This window comes from Electrona antarctica, assembly GCF_951216825.1.
Source record: "Electrona antarctica genome assembly, chromosome: 6".
Classification (NCBI taxonomy): domain Eukaryota; kingdom Metazoa; phylum Chordata; class Actinopteri; order Myctophiformes; family Myctophidae; genus Electrona; species Electrona antarctica.
This window is the reverse complement of record NC_136811.1, coordinates 10,426,894-10,444,445: the sequence shown is the minus strand read 5'-3', so window position 1 is coordinate 10,444,445 and position 17,552 is coordinate 10,426,894. Positions and strand designations below refer to the sequence as shown.

The window sequence follows — 17,552 nt, the reverse complement described above, 5'->3', positions numbered from 1 at the left end:
GAGCCCTTAGAGTGGTTCCCATCCCCCCCCCCCCCCCCCGCCCCGACCCCATGCAGCCCTGCTTCTAATCTGAGGCACTGTGGGTGGGGCCCCCCAAAGAGAATAGTGAGGTATTGTGCGGTACACACACCACCACCCCCTTCCTTGTCCCACCTGAAGTGTGGCTGATTTACAGAGTATGTATGAGCTAATTGAGCAGTCCACACAGGAACCTCCCCATCACCACGCACGCACGCACGCACACACACACTGTCTAGCTGCTCATTAGGGATTTCGTCTCATGCACTCAGGGTTGAGAGAGGAAACGCTCACACGTACCTCCCGAACTGCTCTGAAACTCCGCCCGTCTCCTCCTCCTCCAGTGCTTCCGGCAGCAGGAAGAACACCGGCGGTCTTTCTAATCTGAACCCGTTCAGACCTGAGGACGCGTCTGTGTCGCCTTAAAGCTTTTAACCACTTTAACCATTATTTTAAGATAAAATCTTTTTTTTATTTTAAGATTTTAAGATAGATGTTGGGACCGAGTGCCGCGCTGAGCCACGCTACAAGCTTGTGGATCTGCTATTTAGATCTGCTATTTTTGAAAAATCGTGAAAATGTGGCACAAAATAGCAGCTCTACAAGCTCGTAATGCATCACGTTTGTGAGCTTGTAGATTGGCATTTGGTGTACGGGATGAGACCAAGTACAGACCCCTGGGGGACCCCATGGTCAGTGAAGTATACAGGCTTTAACACTAGCATGACAGAGGTCATTTTGACCTATTTTCTTTTAGATTTTGAAGTTTATTATCTTTGCCCATGAAGCTTTCAGAAGGTCCCTCTTCCATCACCATCATCATCCATCACCATTCCATCATCTCAGAAATGTTTGACATCTGAAACAATTTCTAAATATGAATTTAAGCACATGCTACTTCTGTCCCTTTTTTTTTCCTTCAGTCATGATGCTAGTGGGGTTAAAGGGGGGGGTGGTGACACGTAGTAAAGGCCGTCAGGATCGGGAGTCGAACCCGCGGCACACTGCCAGACTGGAGTACCAGCCAAGGTGCCTGGACCGCTGAGCCACGGCCCTGGCCTGCCACCTCCGCGTGTTGCCTTGCTGTATACCATCAGCCAAATCACAGAGCCTCTGAAAGAATGGCTGCCCTAAATGCCATGTTGTTCTATTTACCCCCTTTTCTGGTCTCGACCACATGATCTGCAGTGAGATCTTTGGTCCCCCCCGCCCCCCCTCCTCCTCCTCTCTGAATGTGGTTCACGTTAAGCCGAAGTGCCTGCCGTTGCCCTCCGTGGCCTTTGTGGCAGGATTAGGGCTAGTAGCGTATTGTTAAAATGTGCACAGGGCACACCGTGCGTTTGGTGTTTACTTTATGGATGGAAAGACCCGTGCATCTGTGAGCCATTACCGCGCGCGTGTGCGTGTGTGTGTGTGTGTGTGTGTGTGTGTGTGTGTGTACCTTTTTAGAGTTTTTCTCACACGGTTATTTTGCAACTTCTGTCCATGTTTGAACCTTTTGCAGATTTCTAATTATGGACGTTAAGATGACGACAAAAGATGGCTGAGAGACAAGCGCTAAGTGAAGTGACGCAGCCCACCCACACAGAGAAGCCAGGCTTTGCTTTAAGAAGCACTTTGGAAAGAGTGTTCTTTTTTTTTACGAGAGGGTACCAGGTGATCTAGTAGTGTGAAATTGTGAATGAAGGGCAAAGAACACGTTGAGAGTGAGCGATTTACACATCCACGCCGGTGCGTCGCTTGCAAAGTGCATTTTGTTTTTCATACTGTAGAAATGCACGTGTTGTATAGATTTGGGGCTGTGTCATAATAAAGGTCCAAGCTTTATATTTCTTTCCTATAATGTCCGCATATTGGTATTGCAAGACAATACATCTTTGGATTGAGATGGAAATACAATCTCACAATGGCTCATTCACTGATTTAACCCATTTTGGGGCGGGAACCCCTTTTGGTGTTGGCATTATGTTATGCTTTAGCTATTGAAAAATAGCAGATCTACAAGCTCATAGCGTGCCACCGAGTGGCGCGCTACGAGCTTGTAGGTCTGCTATTTTTGAAAAATCGAAGAACGACGACATAGAAACAGCTTTTTCAGAAAACTGTCAGGATGTAGAAGACATTTTTAGAATCTGATCTCAGGTCAAAATGGGTTAATCGCCATAAACAACTAGTCAACTAGTAAACTAGGCAACAAGTCAACTAGTAAAAAAATCACTTAGAAGTGAAAGCCCTGGCCGTGGACACTAGTCAGGTCAAAATGGGTTAATGGTAAAAAATCATCTCGAAAACCTAGATGTGAGCAGCCTGAACAGTTCTCCTCTCAGGTCTTAGCTCTAAGGCACGTAAAGGATTACTTTACGTACTCCTGGATCATAAACATCTGTTTACGTGTACTGTATTTATGTCTGCGTGTAGACGGTGTACATACAAGCTGTAAAGTGACAGTATATGTGCAACAGCATCGACACACTAACCCCAGATGGATGGGGGTGGGGGGGGGGGGGGGTTACCGTTTCTCTTAGGTTTCCTTATCCTGCTTTGTTCCTTAAAGATGGAGTGCCATGATTTTTTTCCACCCTCAAACATGATAATCAGGTCTTATTGTCATATAAGGAGGAAGAAGTTTTGTTTGTTAATGTTATTTGTTAAAATGTTGTTTTTATGTGGGCACCCCCACCAGTTCATTAAGTATGCCTGGTTTGCCTGGTGGGTGGTGATGGCTGGTGATCCACCTGAACTGAAGCCACACCCACAGCTGTAGTTGTATGATAAAGGGGGAGGGGTTAGGGGAGGGGCTGATAGTGTGGTGTCACTATATTACTGTTTTGTTCATTGGCACGTTTGACCTACAAGGGTTCAGCCTCCAGGAAGAAACCCTAAATACAAAGTTAATACATCATTGCACATAAAAACGACTCCAGGGTGTCTAATGAAGTACTGTCACCTCATAGACACATGAAAAATACAAAAACCTACTGAAAATACTTTTTAACAGGTGTGTGTGTCTGTCTGTATCTATCTGCTGTGATGCCCCTGCAGTCATTAATGTGACCACATGGTGGCAGCAGTCTATCACAGCCCTCTGAGAAGCGGCTTTTAGATAATGTTGTTTTACACTCACCCCCCCCCCCCCCCCTCTGCTCCCACCATACTGTATATACAGTAGCACACAGCACTACCACTCTTCTCTTCTCTCTCTCTCTCTCCCAGACACAGACCCCCGTCTTCTAGAGAAACAGGAGCAGCAGCAGCCCACCTACGTTGCCCTCAGCTACATCAACAGGTGACCACAACAGCACAATCTATACCAGACAGTGGCCTTGTGGTTAGAGTGTCCGCCCTGAAACCGGGAGGTCGGGGGTTCGATCCCCGGCCGGGTCATACCAAAGACTGTAAAAATGGGACCCAATGCCTCCCTGCTTGGCACTCAGCATCAAAGGGTTGGATTGGGGGGTCAAATCTACTAATCAAATGATTCCCGAGCGCGGCACAGCTGCAGCTCACCGCTCCTTGGCTGCGGCTCACCGCTCCAAGAGATGGGTCAAATGCGGAGAACAAATTTCACTTTCGCAGTAACGTGTGTGACAAATCGTATGACTTTGACTTTTATACTAGAGACCAGAGAACTCCAAACTAAGTTCAAAACAGACTCCACTTAGGTTTCCCCACTGGGCTCATTAAATTATTGATTGTCATGCATGCCTTTCTAAAAAAAAGAAAGAAAAAGAAATCACAATTGTATGAAGTGAGGGGCGCTCTTATCATCATACGTCACATTCCGTGCTCAGCCAATCAAATCATCACTATGGGGTACACACAGACGCACAATGGCATGCGGCCATTAGTGGTTTTAGTGCTCAGAATGGGAGAAAGTACGATGTTGGGAGCTTAATAAAACATTAATTCGAGGTTGCGCTGACCATGTCAATAGTCCGACCGCTAGAACACTGGCGCGACCCCTGGCACGACAATGGGCGATTATGCACTTCCGGGTCATTCGGACGGATAACGCTTCTTCTTCTCTGCTTATGCCGTGCATTCTGTTGGCCCTGGCCTCACGACACCGCCTGTGGGAACGGGAGGGAATCACTTAGTAACTATTCATATTTGTTCAATATTTATAAAAACCCACACACGGACGTGAAGGGTGTTCAATAGCACTGCTAACTCAGCTTTCACTAATATGTCGTTACGCAAACCATGCATGGGCCAAACTGCAGTCTCCAAAGTCTCATCTGGTGGATTAACCCATTCAGACCCGAGGACGATTCTACTCGAATGTCTTCTAAATCCTGACAGTTTTCTGAAAAACCCTATGTTTGTATGTCAGTCGTTCTCAAACCTTTTCATGTCAAAGACTCCCAAAAATATATGTAATTGGCCGCTGACCCGTATCTGAAAATATGTTGTTCCAGGCACCCCCCCTCCCCCCCCCCGAAGCAAAGATTTGAGTTAAAAACGTTCGCTCTGAAAGATCTATTCAAAGATTTGCGCCATATTTTCACGATTTAAAAAAAAATAGCAGATCCACAAGCTCGTAGCATGCCACTCGGTGGTGCACTATGAGCTTGTAGATCTTCTCTTTTTCAATAGCTAAAGTACAACTTAATGCTTAACAAACACCAAAAGGGGTTCTCGTCCAGAATGGATTAATCAGATGAATTGCTCTAGGCGTTGCGTAATTGGATTTTATATTGCCCCAGACTCATCCCTCTCTCTCCACTTTGATATAGAGTGTTTGAATGGTGGTTTTTAAAAGGGCGGGGAGGGGGGGGGGGGGGGGGACCCCGTGCCACTGTCTAACCCCTCAACCCACGTCGTCTTGATGTGGTCTCGCTTAATCCGCTAATTCCACTTTTTCTTTGGCGCGACGTCTGCGTGAACATTTTTATTTTTTTTATGACGTACATTTACACCGAGCCGCTTTACTGTCTGTCATAAACTTTGGTCTCATTTGTGGGAATGGATCCAGCGATATTATCCCGTTCTGGGCGGGAACCCCCTTTTGGTGTTTTAAACATTGTGTTATAATTTAGCTATTGGGAAACATAGCAGATCTACAAGCTCATAGCGCGCCACCGAGTGGTGCGCTACGAGCTTGGTCTGCTATTTTTGAAAAATCGAGAAAATGTGGCGCAAATTTTGGAATATATATTTTGTCAACGTTTTTACCTCAAATATTTGCTTCTGGGGGGGGGGGGGGGGGGGGGTCCCTGGAACAACATATTTTCAGATGGGGGTCGGAGGTCAATTTCATCGAATTTTTGGGGTCCTTGACATGAAATATTGAGCACCGCTGACAGAAACATGAGGTATTTCAGAAAACTGGAGGATTTAGAAGACTTTTTTTTTTTTAATTTCGACGTCAGGCCTAAATGGGTTATATTGATTCCAAGCACATGTTTTACAGTAGCCCCCTACGGTAGCAGAGGGATCCTGAAAGACGGGAGGAGGGGCTCCTCCGTACTGTAAAAGGCTGATTGATGCTTCGTCGTACGGTGGGACATAAATGTACCCATTAGGACCCCAGGCCCATTTCTACAAATGTCTACTAAATCAGTTTGGTGAAAAAAAACGTATGATTCTATATGTCAAACAGTTTAATGTCAAGCCAGGACCCCCACAATTTTATGTTTTTGGCCGCGGTTTTAGATTATTTTTTTCTTCATTTTTTCCTCATAAATCAGTGCTATCGAACTAGCCTGCTAAACGCCTCCCTCTTGAGAACATGAATGAAAGAGGGAGGGGTTTACCAGGGGGGTTTTCCAACACCCTTTACGTCTTAACCAACACACGTTGGTTAAAAACTAAAATATGCAACCAATGAAAAGTATTCAAAAGCACTTCGGATGAAACCTCTTATTCTCTTAACAATAAAGTCACAATACCAACTTTGAGGAGGCAGTATTGCATCGTTTTAAAAATGAGGGAGTTCCAGGTGGTTCCCAGCTAAATGACGGAGAGTTGGTAACCAACTGGACCCTCTTTTACGCTCTAAAGAGTTAAAATAGTTATTGTTAAACATCTGCATTACTTAATTTACAAGAAGTCTACACAACTCGAGAATAGGGATGGAGCCCGAAAATCGGGTCCATTTCAAACCCGGTTCGGCATTTATCGAGACCCGGGTATCGATAAGGTTTTGGCTTGTCGAGCCTGTTATCGGGCATAGCGTGGATTAAATGATTGACGTGGGAGTGGTGGCGCATCTCCGACCAATAGGTGTGAACTGTGAACGGTTTTGCGATGTGCGAATGGGGGACAATTTAAAACAAAGGCGGCTAACGTGCTGTAGTTTGCTACTAACTTTGGTCGAGAAGGTAGAAGAATTGTAATTTTGATCAACGTTTACCTATCATTTTGTGGATTTGTGGACAAAATCTTACGCATGACGTAACAACATATTCTAAAGTCTTGGGTATGAGAGGCTAAATCTCAAATGCAGAATAAATAATGGGCCTTTTATATGAAAAGGGTTGAAAAACCACTGTTGTATACACATGGATTAAAGTTCTCAGTCACCATGACTGATTTCAGTCATCTGAATTCAATTGAAGCCAGCGTGTCTCATGTGAAAGCATGCTGCGCACCCAAAATAGCAGCTCTACAAGCTAATGACTACAAGTTTAGAAGCATCTTCCAGAAACAAGAATGGCCTCAGAAATGTCATAAAAGCAAAAGAGTTAATGCCTCAAAATCTGTGATTTCTTCAACTGGGCAGTGGGATGTCGTTTGGAAAAGCAGCAACACTATAGTGACCAGATTTGACTGAGAGCCTGCCATCGTGCAATCTCCAGAGAAAACTTTTTTAAAATGAGTTAATAATAGCAGTCGGCAGACTCTTCACATACTAGAGTATGTCTGAAATAAGTGTCAGAGCTGTAAATATAAAATAAATGCTTAAACATGTAGCTATAGGTGTAATGTTAGAGTCCCCAAAAAAACGAAAATTAAAAAAAAAATCCAATGGCAGTCCCTCAGTCAAATGTATATAGGTTATATAGGTTTAGAATGATAATACAAAAAAACAAAACAAAAATCATGATTTTATTTGTGCTTCATTCCATGTATGCGTCGTCGGCACCACCACGCACGCCAAGGTTCATGACGGAAGCGGCCCGGCGTGAACACGAGGCCCTGAAGAAGAAGGCGTCCCAGCCCATGAAGCTGTCTCTGTGTCTGACGACGGGTGGCGGCGCCCTGTCGCGCAGCGTTAGCGTGTCGGCGCCTCTGTGTCTGACGGGCGGTGGCGGCCTGTCGCGCAGTGTCAGCGCGTCGTCGGCGCCGACGCGCCACAGCAGCGGCGGCGGTAACCTCACACCCCCGGTCACGCCTCCCATCACCCCCTCGTCCTCGTTCCGCAGCAGCACGCCAACAGGTAAACTAGACGCTTCCCCGAACACTTTGTCGGGTCGCCGACGAGGTTTTTGATGCATCAAGGAAATTGACCTATAGCCCTCCCCAAACTCCTATGGTCCAATCACAGCTAAGCATAACATGGAACGAATGAGCCTGGCTGGAAAGTCTCCAAGTGGGAGTGTCTAAGTAGGAGAGGGCGGGGCTTTGCTAAAGGTCAATTATGTGTCTGCACTGTCACGTACTAGGTCTACGTCTATTCTAATAAATGTTGTGGAAAATGTGTTGTGACTTTGATTGAAAAGTTCTAATACAAATAGTTCCAAATTGGCATCTAAATGTAAGGTTGTAAATATGCTCATTGGTGTTGCGAGGATGAGGGGGGGACCTGGAAAAAATCCCCCCCCCCCCCCCCCCAAGGGGTACCTGGGCCAAAAAGGTTTGGGAACCCCTGCTCTAGAATAGCTCAGCCCTTAAAGAAAGGGCCTGTTATTTGATTCACTATAATCCTGTGTATGTGCACTTATTCCAAGTAGTTTATGTTCAGTAGCATGTTTCCCGTGTTCTCGGCATGGAAGAAAATCTTTCCCGTGTCTCTTCCTTTTCGTTTTTCGTGGCCTTGGAGCCAAACATTCTCATATATATTTAATCTTAAAATGTTAATTAATAAGACAATAGCGGCGAGTAAAAACCCCAGGAGACGTTGCAGACGGGGCTGAATTCTTTCCCACGGTTGGCATCTGTCAGTGTTTCCACAAACTCGGCTGCAAAGGAAGCATGTGACGTTGGAACATTAGCCTTAAAAAACACAGTCCAGAAAGGGCATTATAGTCCAAGATGTCTTCTATTCACTTTCAAGACATCTTGTGACCATTTGTGAGTTTATGCATCTCCCATTTCTAGCTATTAAGTAGACCTATTATTAGTGCTATAGTTGATAACTTTTAACTGTTCATTATCCCATTCTAGGCGTGAACCCCTTTTGGTGTTTTAAGCATTATGTTATGCTTTAGCAGCTGTTGAAAAATAGCAGATCTACAAGCTCATAGCGCGCCACTCGGTGGCGCGCTATGAGCTTGTAGATCTGCTATTTTTGAGACCACCGACATAGAAACATGGGTATTTCAGAAAACTGTCAGAATTTAGAATAGAATTTTTTAAAATTTCGACGTCAGGCCTAAATGGGTTATTATGAGATATTATGCTTTGTCAAATGTCACTCCCAAATGAGAATTCCAGAGCGGTTTTGTGAAAAGCTTTCTTCACATGGGACCGTGTCTGTTCCCAACAATAAGTCCAGCTCATTCCTAAACCCCCTGGGCCCTCGTCCGTCCAGGATCCCAGCGGCCAAAGACTAGTCGTGCCATGTGCATGAGTCATAGAGTTTGGAGAGCAGCCTGGTGGTGTGCATGGTGACTGTAGAGTTTGGAGAGCAGCCTGGTGGTGTGCATGGTGACTGTAGAGTTTGGAGAGCAGCCTGGTGGTGTGCATGGTGACTGTAAGTAGTTTGGAGAGCAGCCTGGTGGTGTGCATGGTGACTGTAGAGTTTGGAGAGCAGCCTGGTGGTGTGCATGGTGACTGTAAGTAGTTTGGAGAGCAGCCTGGTGGTGTGCATGGTGACTGTAAGTAGTTTGGAGAGCAGCCTGGTGGTGTGCATGGTGACTGTAAGTAGTTTGGAGAGCAGCCTGGTGGTGTGCATGGTGACTGTAAGTAGTTTGGAGAGCAGCCTGGTGGTGTGCATGGTGACTGTACAGTAGGACCATCTGTGGGGGAGCATACGTTTCTGAATTTGGTATCAGGTAATCAGGTAATGAGTTCATTTGGAAATAGGTTTACATGAAAATACCCCACATTTGGTAAAGCGTTCGATGCACCGAAACAACCAATTTTTAAACACCGTTTGCATGGTTTCATTAACAATAAAAGTGGTTTCTCCACTGCTCCATGTCTAAGTGTTTTGTATTTTCCTGAATCCAATGACCTTGTGTTTTCTGTGAGCCTGCGCGGAGACATTTTTGCACACTTTACGTACTTAGGCGTCTTGGTTTCCTGTGGATAAGGGTGTGTGTGTGTGTGTGTGTGCTTCCATCTGGTCCTGTCCTGTGGATAAAGGTGTGTGTGTGTGTGTCCTTCCATCTGGTCGTGTCCTGTGCAGAGTGTTTTGCCTCCTCGACGCCCCAACGTTAGGTTCTGTTTTCAGGTTTGAGGTCACAGGTGTCCACCATGTTGCTTTTGCCCCTCCATCGTTTCCTCTTGCCAGGTGGGGTCCATCTCAAGGCTACTTCAGGAATGCAGTCCTGGTCCATTCTGAAATCTGAACACATGTCCGAGCCGTCCATTCCATGTAGCCATGTTTCCAGGATCACATTGTGACTTTCTCTGTGTCTCTGATCCAGTAGTCTTGCGTATAGCCAGACAGCTATTCCACAATCTCCGAATGCTATATAGAGTCTGGAACTACACCTCCCGAGCTTCCCGGAGTAAGGAAGCTGCCATTTCCGTTCACGAAAATATATTTAAAAATATCTTTCAGAGCTTATTTTCTCATTTCCATTTCTGCTCTATATGCTTAGATGATTTTGATTTATATTAGGATACATTTACGCGACTGTAAAGACAAAAACGGAAGTGGCGAGGAGGCTTCACTTCCGCTTTGTATTTTACTCATGATAGAATTTCCGTTGCTCCAGACTGTATGATGGAAGCATTTGGAAATTGCGAGAGTCAACAGTCTGGTAGCCTGGGGTCGACCTATGCTTTCTATGGCATAGGCAGCTCCCGGCAGGATCCGCCGGGAGAATCTAGCTGTGCGACATGAGACTAATTAATTAGAGCGACAGAGAGAGAGCGGAGTATGTGTGTGTGTGTGTGTGTGTCTGTGTGTGTGTGTACGTGACTACGTGTGTGCGTCAATTTAACAAAGGTGCAGACGATCAGAAATCAGCAGAGTGATCAAAGTTCACTACTGTATGCCGAATTGAAGTGGACTTTTTTTTTTCTCCCTGGAAATAAAAACGTCTGGGTTTCCGAGGCTAACAGACTACTAATCCAGTGGTTCCTTTTTAGCTTGTCGTGACCCAAAAGAGAAATTAGACGTTTGCCCAGGACCCCAAACTAGTGAAAATAGCAGATCTACAAGTTCACAACGAGCCGTTTCGCACCATGTGATGAGCTCATAGATCATCTATTTTCACTACTTCTTAAACATTTGTTTTCTAATTTATGGAATGTCTGATTTTTTTCTTTGATTTCTTCATGAAATTATTGAAAGAAAACACGTGAATTTTGTTTTCAATCCATGAAACATGTTGCTTTTTTTTTTCTTTTTCTTTTAATGTTTTGAAATAATAAATAACATAAGACAACATAAATGTTTCCGTGACCCACAAATGTGCCCCGACCCACCGTTTGTCCCCCCACCCCCCTACCCCCCCCGACCGCCCCCCTCAGGGAGCGAGTGTGACGAGGAGGACATGGACTACGAGGACTCGGACAGCGACGAGTCGTGGACCACGGAGAGCGCCGTCAGCTCCGAGTCCATCCTCAGCTCCATGTGCATGAACGGAGGCGACGAGAAGCCCTTCGCCTGCCCCGTCCCGGGCTGCAAAAAGAGATACAAGGTAGGTTAGAGAAGCCCTTCGACTGCCCCGTCCCGGGCTGCAAAAAGAGATACAAGGTAGGTTAGAGAAGCCCTTCAGCCTGCCCCGTCCCGGGCTGCAAAAAGAGATACAAGGTAGGTTAGAGAAGCCCTTCAGCCTGCCCCGTCCCGGGCTGCAAAAAGAGATACAAGGTAGGGTAGAGAAGCCCTTCAGCCTGCCCCGTCCCGGGCTGCAAAAAGAGATACAAGGTAGGTTAGAGAAGCCCTTCAGCCTGCCCCGTCCCGGGCTGCAAAAAGAGATACAAGGTAGGTTAGAGAAGCCCTTCGACTGCCCCGTCCCGGGCTGCAAAAAGAGATACAAGGTAGGGTAGAGAAGCCCTTCGCCTGCCCCGTCCCGGGCTGCAAAAAGAGATACAAGGTAGGTTAGAGAAGCCCTTCGCCTGCCCCGTCCCGGGCTGCAAAAAGAGATACAAGGTAGGTTAGAGAAGCCCTTCAGCCTGCCCCGTCCCGGGCTGCAAAAAGAGATACAAGGTAGGTTAGAGAAGCCCTTCAGCCTGCCCCGTCCCGGGCTGCAAAAAGAGATACAAGGTAGGGTAGAGAAGCCCTTCGCCTGCCCCGTTCCCGGGCTGCAAAAAGAGATACAAGGTAGAGAAACCCTTCGCCTGCCCCGTCCCGGGCTGCAAAAAGAGATACAAGGTAGGGTAGAGAAGCCCTTCGCCTGCCCCGTCCCGGGCTGCAAAAAGAGATACAAGGTAGGGTAGAGAAGCCCTTCGCCTGCCCCGTCCCGGGCTGCAAAAAGAGATACAAGGTAGGTTAGAGAAGCCCTTCGCCTGCCCCGTCCCGGGCTGCAAAAAGAGATACAAGGTAGGTTAGAGAAGCCCTTCGCCTGCCCCGTCCCCGGGCTGCAAAAAGAGATACAAGGTAGAGAAGCCCTTCGCCTGCCCCGTCCCGGGCTGCAAAAAGAGATACAAGGTAGGGTAGAGAAGCCCTTCGCCTGCCCCGTCCCGGGCTGCAAAAAGAGATACAAGGTAGGGTAGAGAAGCCCTTCGCCTGCCCCGTCCCGGGCTGCAAAAAGAGATACAAGGTAGGTTAGAGAAGCCCTTCGCCTGCCCCGTCCCCGGGCTGCAAAAAGAGATACAAGGTAGGGTAGAGAAGCCCTTCGCCTGCCCCGTCCCCGGGCTGCAAAAAGAGATACAAGGTAGAGAAGCCCTTCGCCTGCCCCGTCCCCGGGCTGCATAAAGAGATACAAGGTAGAGAAGCCCTTCGCCTGCCCCGTCCCGGGCTGCAAAAAGAGACACAAGGTAGGTCAGAAAAGCCCTTCGCCTGCCCCGTCCCCGGGCTGCATAAAGAGATACAAGGTAGGGTAGAGAAGCCCTTCGCCTGCCCCGTCCCCGGGCTGCATAAAGAGATACAAGGTAGGGTAGAGAAGCCCTTCACCTGCCCCGTCCCGGGCTGCAAAAAGAGATACAAGGTAGGGTAGAGAAGCCCTTCACCTGCCCCGTCCCGGGCTGCAAAAAGAGATACAAGGTAGGGTAGAGAAGCCCGAAAGTTAAGAATATGTCCACATGTCCCTGCTGTATTGACGTTGGTACCGTAGGAGAGATACCACGCAAACGCTGCTCTTCTAACATTCTCTAATTGCGTAGACTTCTAGTAAATTTAAAGTAATGCAGATGTTGTTCCATTTTGTTTCTGGTTGAGAACCACTGGTTGACAAAGATCAGTTTCTAAATCCATGTCTATTTCTGCAGTTCATGCTTGATAAAAAAACAAAACAATCTGGTATCAATCTGGATTAGGCCAATACAGTAGCCCCTCATGACACGACAGATAGCAAAACGAAAGCCGTACAGTTCAAACCCTAACCTTTGAAGCTCTGATGCGGTCAGCCCCTCGTCTGCCCACAGAGCATCATCAGCTCTGATGCGGTCAGCCCCTCGTCTGCCCACAGAGCATCATCAGCTCTGATGCGGTCAGCCCCTCGTCTGCCCACAGAGCATCATCAGCGCAGACGGATGTGAAGTCACCATCCTGCAGACATCCTGATGTAGAGAATGGACAACACTAGGGTGTTAACCCATTGAGACCCAACACAAGATTCTGCAAACCGTCTTCTAAATCATGACAGTTTTATGAAAAACCTTTATGTTTCTATGTCAGTGGTTCTCCAACTATTTCATGTCAAGGAGCCCTGGAATTATCTGTATCTGGCCACCGACCCCCATCGGAAAATATGTTGTTCCAGGGACCCCACCCCCCATCCCCCCAGAAGCAAAGATCTGCGTTAAAAACGTTCGCTCGGAAAGAATATATATTCAATGATTTGCGCCACATTTTCACGATTTTTCAAAAATAGCAGCTACGAGCTTGTAGATCTGCTATTTTTCAACAGCTAAAGTATAACATAATGCTTAACCCATTTTGGGCGGGAACCCCTTTTGGTGTTTTAACTAAGCATTATGTTATACTTTAGCTATTGAAAAATAGCAGATCTACAAGCTCATAGCGCGCCACCGAGTGGCGCGCTACGAGCTTGTAGGTCTGCTATTTTTGAAAAATCGTAAAAAATGTGGCACAAATGTTTGAATATATATTCTTTCAGAGCAAACGTTTTTATTTTTTTTGACGTCAGGCCTAAATGGGTTAAAACACCAACAGGGCTTCCCGTCCAGGATGCGTTAACCGAAGCATAACAGCATGTCAACATGGCTGTGTACATCTAGTCCACTTTCAGAGATTGAGCGTTTTGTTTTTTACTGCAGTTTCCATTCACATCTGGGCCGTGCGGTCGGGGATAAATTATGTGCAGCTTGAGAAAATTGCATTTGCTGACGTGAATGACAGGGTTACGGGCGATGACATAGTCATCGGCAGCGAGTAGGCAGCCCTCGGAACACACCGAAAACAGGACAAGGGGGCCTGGGCCATGGCTCAGTGGTCCAGGCACCTTGGCTGGTAACCCAGTCTGGCAGTGTGCCGCGGGTTGGACTCCCGATCCCGACGGCCTTTACTGCATGTCTTCCCCCCATCTCTCTCCCCATTTCCTGTCAGCCTACTGTCTGTCCCTCCATAAAAAACGACAAGGGTATATAGATTTGACGTTCCTCTTCTGTTCGGCAGTACAGTGGCACACAGATGGTTAGCAGGATGCTGCTAACGGCTGGCAGCGTTATGGGGGTCGCCGAAAAACCCAACTTGAAGTGAGGTGCTCTTTTCGTTGTTAAGGTCAACTATTTCTGTTGCGATGCTCTAAAACAGGGATGGGCAACGTTGACGATGGAGAGGGGCCACTAGATTTCCACACTCACTCCAGAGGGGCCGCATTGCAGATTAGTGTCGTGGCAAAAATAGCCGATCTACAAGCTCATACCGTGTCACACTGCGACGCGTTTTGAGCTTGTAGATCAGCTATTTTTTGCTATATTTGAATTGAAATCCTGAATGTTTTGCTATTTTTTTAATTGGAATCCTAAAAAGTAACCTTTATTGAATTTGAATTGCATTTAGTTATGTTTAACTATGTTTACTTTATGAAGTAGTAGTGAGTCGAATGGGCTCTATGCCCCTTCACAGGTGTTACTCATGATACTAATTAAGGCTCTGTTCCATTTAGTGTACACTGGTTCTCAAACGTTTTAATTTCAAGGACCCCTCCCCCCCATAACTCTGAGAGTGTACAAATGGAACCAAATGGACCCGTAGTTCCATCTGTACACTCTTGAGTTACACACCCGTACGGGGCCATTTGGAACCCACTCAAGGACACTTTGAGACCCACTGGTGTAGCAGAGTGTTTCCAGTGAGCCAACATGCAGCCTGACTCTGTTTGACACAGAATGGAACAGAGCCTTCATTAGTATCATCGGTAACACCTGTAAAAGAATTAGGGAAGGGGGCCCAAATTCTTTCCATAGAGCCTATTGGGATTCCTTGACGGACGTGGCCTGACTTTCCTCCCCCCCCCCCCCACCCGTTTCTTGGCAGAACGTGAACGGGATCAAGTACCACGCCAAGAACGGCCACCGGACGCAGATCAGGGTGCGCAAACCCTTCAAGTGCCGATGCGGGAAGAGCTACAAGACCGCTCAGGGCCTCCGCCACCACACCATCAACTTCCACCCGCCCATCTCCACCGACATGCTCCGCAAGATGCAGCAGTAGAAAGAAACCATGGCAGCCGCCACCACCCACCCACCCAAAACACATGGCACCACCACCCTATACCCCCACCCAGCCACCACCCAAACACCTTGCACCACCACCATCACCAGCAGTGGCTATGGTCCCCTTATCTTTCCACCCCATTCGACCGTTATCTCTCTATTGAATAGGCGAAATCATCCGTTATCAGCACCTTCGAATAGGGCCAATATGGCCATACTGGCATATTCACGGTTTCAGTATGTCATTATCACCTATTGTCATTATCACTGATGTCCTGACGGAGGCGCGCCGTGTCTGGTGGCCTTGAGCCACGTGAGGCACCGCCGAGCGAGGCGCCGTGCCGAGCGTTGCGACGGCCACCAGACCCGACTCAGCGCCGTCCGAGTTACGTCCCGATAGGTAGAGAATAGTATATATTAGTAGCCCCTAGTTTCCATGCGCGACAATAGTTGGAAATGACACGTCCACCAGGGGGAAACCTTGACCAGGCTATGTTCAGCCAAGGGTGAGTATGCCAGTATGGCCATATTGGCCCTATTCGAAGGTGCTGATAACGGATGATTTTGCCTATTCAATACAGAGATAACGGTTGAATAACTTTCCATCTACCTCTTTTCCCCTCTACCTCTCTCTCTTCTCTTATCCTCACTATTGAACCAACACTACTTGATTGCATGCTTTAAATGCATTGTTTTACCACCTTTTCTTTTTTCTTTGGAATGCTGTATCTTTGCGTGGTTCACATGTTTGTACTTTTGCACATTTAAGCTATCTATCACTCATGTTTTTTTTGTATGATATATGTATTATTTTTGTTTCTTTGGACATTTGTATTGTGGATGGCAGCATGTTGAGTAGAGTGGTCGCCTATCATGTTGGGATGTCCTGCCGGAAGCATACCCATGTTCCCCAGGTTCTATGTTCCCCATCCTGCAACGGGAAGAGAGAGGGGAGAATAGATTATATAGAATTAGTTTCCACCAAAAGATGATCTCAGGTGACAGTTTTAGGTATTTCAGCACCACAATCCTTCCCCGAGTGTTTTGACGAAGCAAGTTCCTCAGAATCTTTGGGAACACATTGGTCGGTGTCATCGTGGCTCCCAGCCATTCCAGCGCCCTTTGCCGTACCGCGGCGAGGGACTTCCAAGCACTTTGTAATTATTAAAGCAGTTGCCAACGCGTTAAGGACGGAGGCTTTCTCTGTTGCCAGAAGTACCTCTGGTCTTCAACGCACCAACCGTACTGCCAATAGTACCTCTGGTCTTCAACGCACCAACCGTACTAGTGCCAATAGTACCTCTGGTCTTCAACGCACCAACCGTACTAGTGCCAATAGTACCTCTGGTCTTCAACGCACCAACCGTACTAGTGCCAATAGTACCTCTGGTCTTCAACGCACCAACCGTACTGCCAATAGTACCTCTGGTCTTCAACGCACCAACCGTACTGCCAATAGTACCTCTGGTCTTCAACGCACCAACCGTACTGCCAATAGTACCTCTGGTCTTCAACGCACCAACCGTACTGCCAATAGTACCTCTGGTCTTCAACGCACCAACCGTACTAGTGCCAATAGTACCTCTGGTGTTCAACGCACCAACCGTACTGCGTTCACGGAGAGTGAACTCGAGACCAAAACAATTTATTTTGAGTCTCCCTGCAGGCTGGGACCCAAACGTATTATTAATCACGTAAGCTCTATTTCAAGTATAGTGAAATATAACCAATCTACAATCAGCTATTTTGTGTGTGTGTGTGTGTGCGCGCGCCCAGAGTTTGGAAACCATTGCTTTAGAGAAAGCCAAAGCAGTTTCTAGTTAGTAGATTGTGATGTATAATGTATCTGGTTGCCTTGAATCTCGCAGACCACAGCATTCCAGTCCAGAACAGATCTTTCTATCAATGGCCGTCTCGACAATGAAGGACCATTTGAGCCCTATATATATATATATATATATATATATATATATATACAGTCGACATTGAGTCAAACGTCAAACTTGACAGCTCAGTCCGATTGTGTGCCATTCCTCCGGGCTCGTCTCTGCCCCCCGAGCCCTGAACTTTGTTCTATATTGTTATTCAGACTAGCTCCCCAAGCAAATGGAACCGTGCATGTGTCAATGAAAAGATGGAGGGCCGCATCTAGTCCCAATCATCATGACATCTCCACACACCTCATTATGACTGAATCATGTTGTCATGGGTCCTGCTTTGTGCCATAACCATTCTAACCACTTTAACCACCCCTTAGATTAGGAAAATAGCCGTTACAACACTCACAATGTGTCAGTGTGAGACGTGTTGTTGGCTTGTAGGTCGGCTATTTTTTTGCTATTCATTCGACTTAAGAATACAGTGGTTAATTTATAGAGACTTAATCAAAAGTAGACATGCACATAAACACACAT

General features: G+C 46.9%; 1 protein-coding gene across 1 annotated transcript in view; it reads left to right on the top strand.

Annotated features, from left to right (window-relative positions):
- The window catches only part of jazf1b (JAZF zinc finger 1b), a 29,334-nt gene extending 14,057 nt beyond the window's left edge, over positions 1-15,277 (top strand). Inside the window, exons 3-6 of the mRNA XM_079504517.1 lie at positions 3,232-3,304; positions 7,122-7,399; positions 10,828-10,997; positions 14,960-15,277. Of these exons, the coding sequence (XP_079360643.1) occupies positions 3,232-3,304; positions 7,122-7,399; positions 10,828-10,997; positions 14,960-15,136 (698 nt within the window). The 3' untranslated portion in view covers positions 15,137-15,277. The remainder of the gene's footprint in view (positions 1-3,231; positions 3,305-7,121; positions 7,400-10,827; positions 10,998-14,959) is intronic.
- The last annotated feature ends 2,275 nt before the right edge of the window (positions 15,278-17,552 follow it).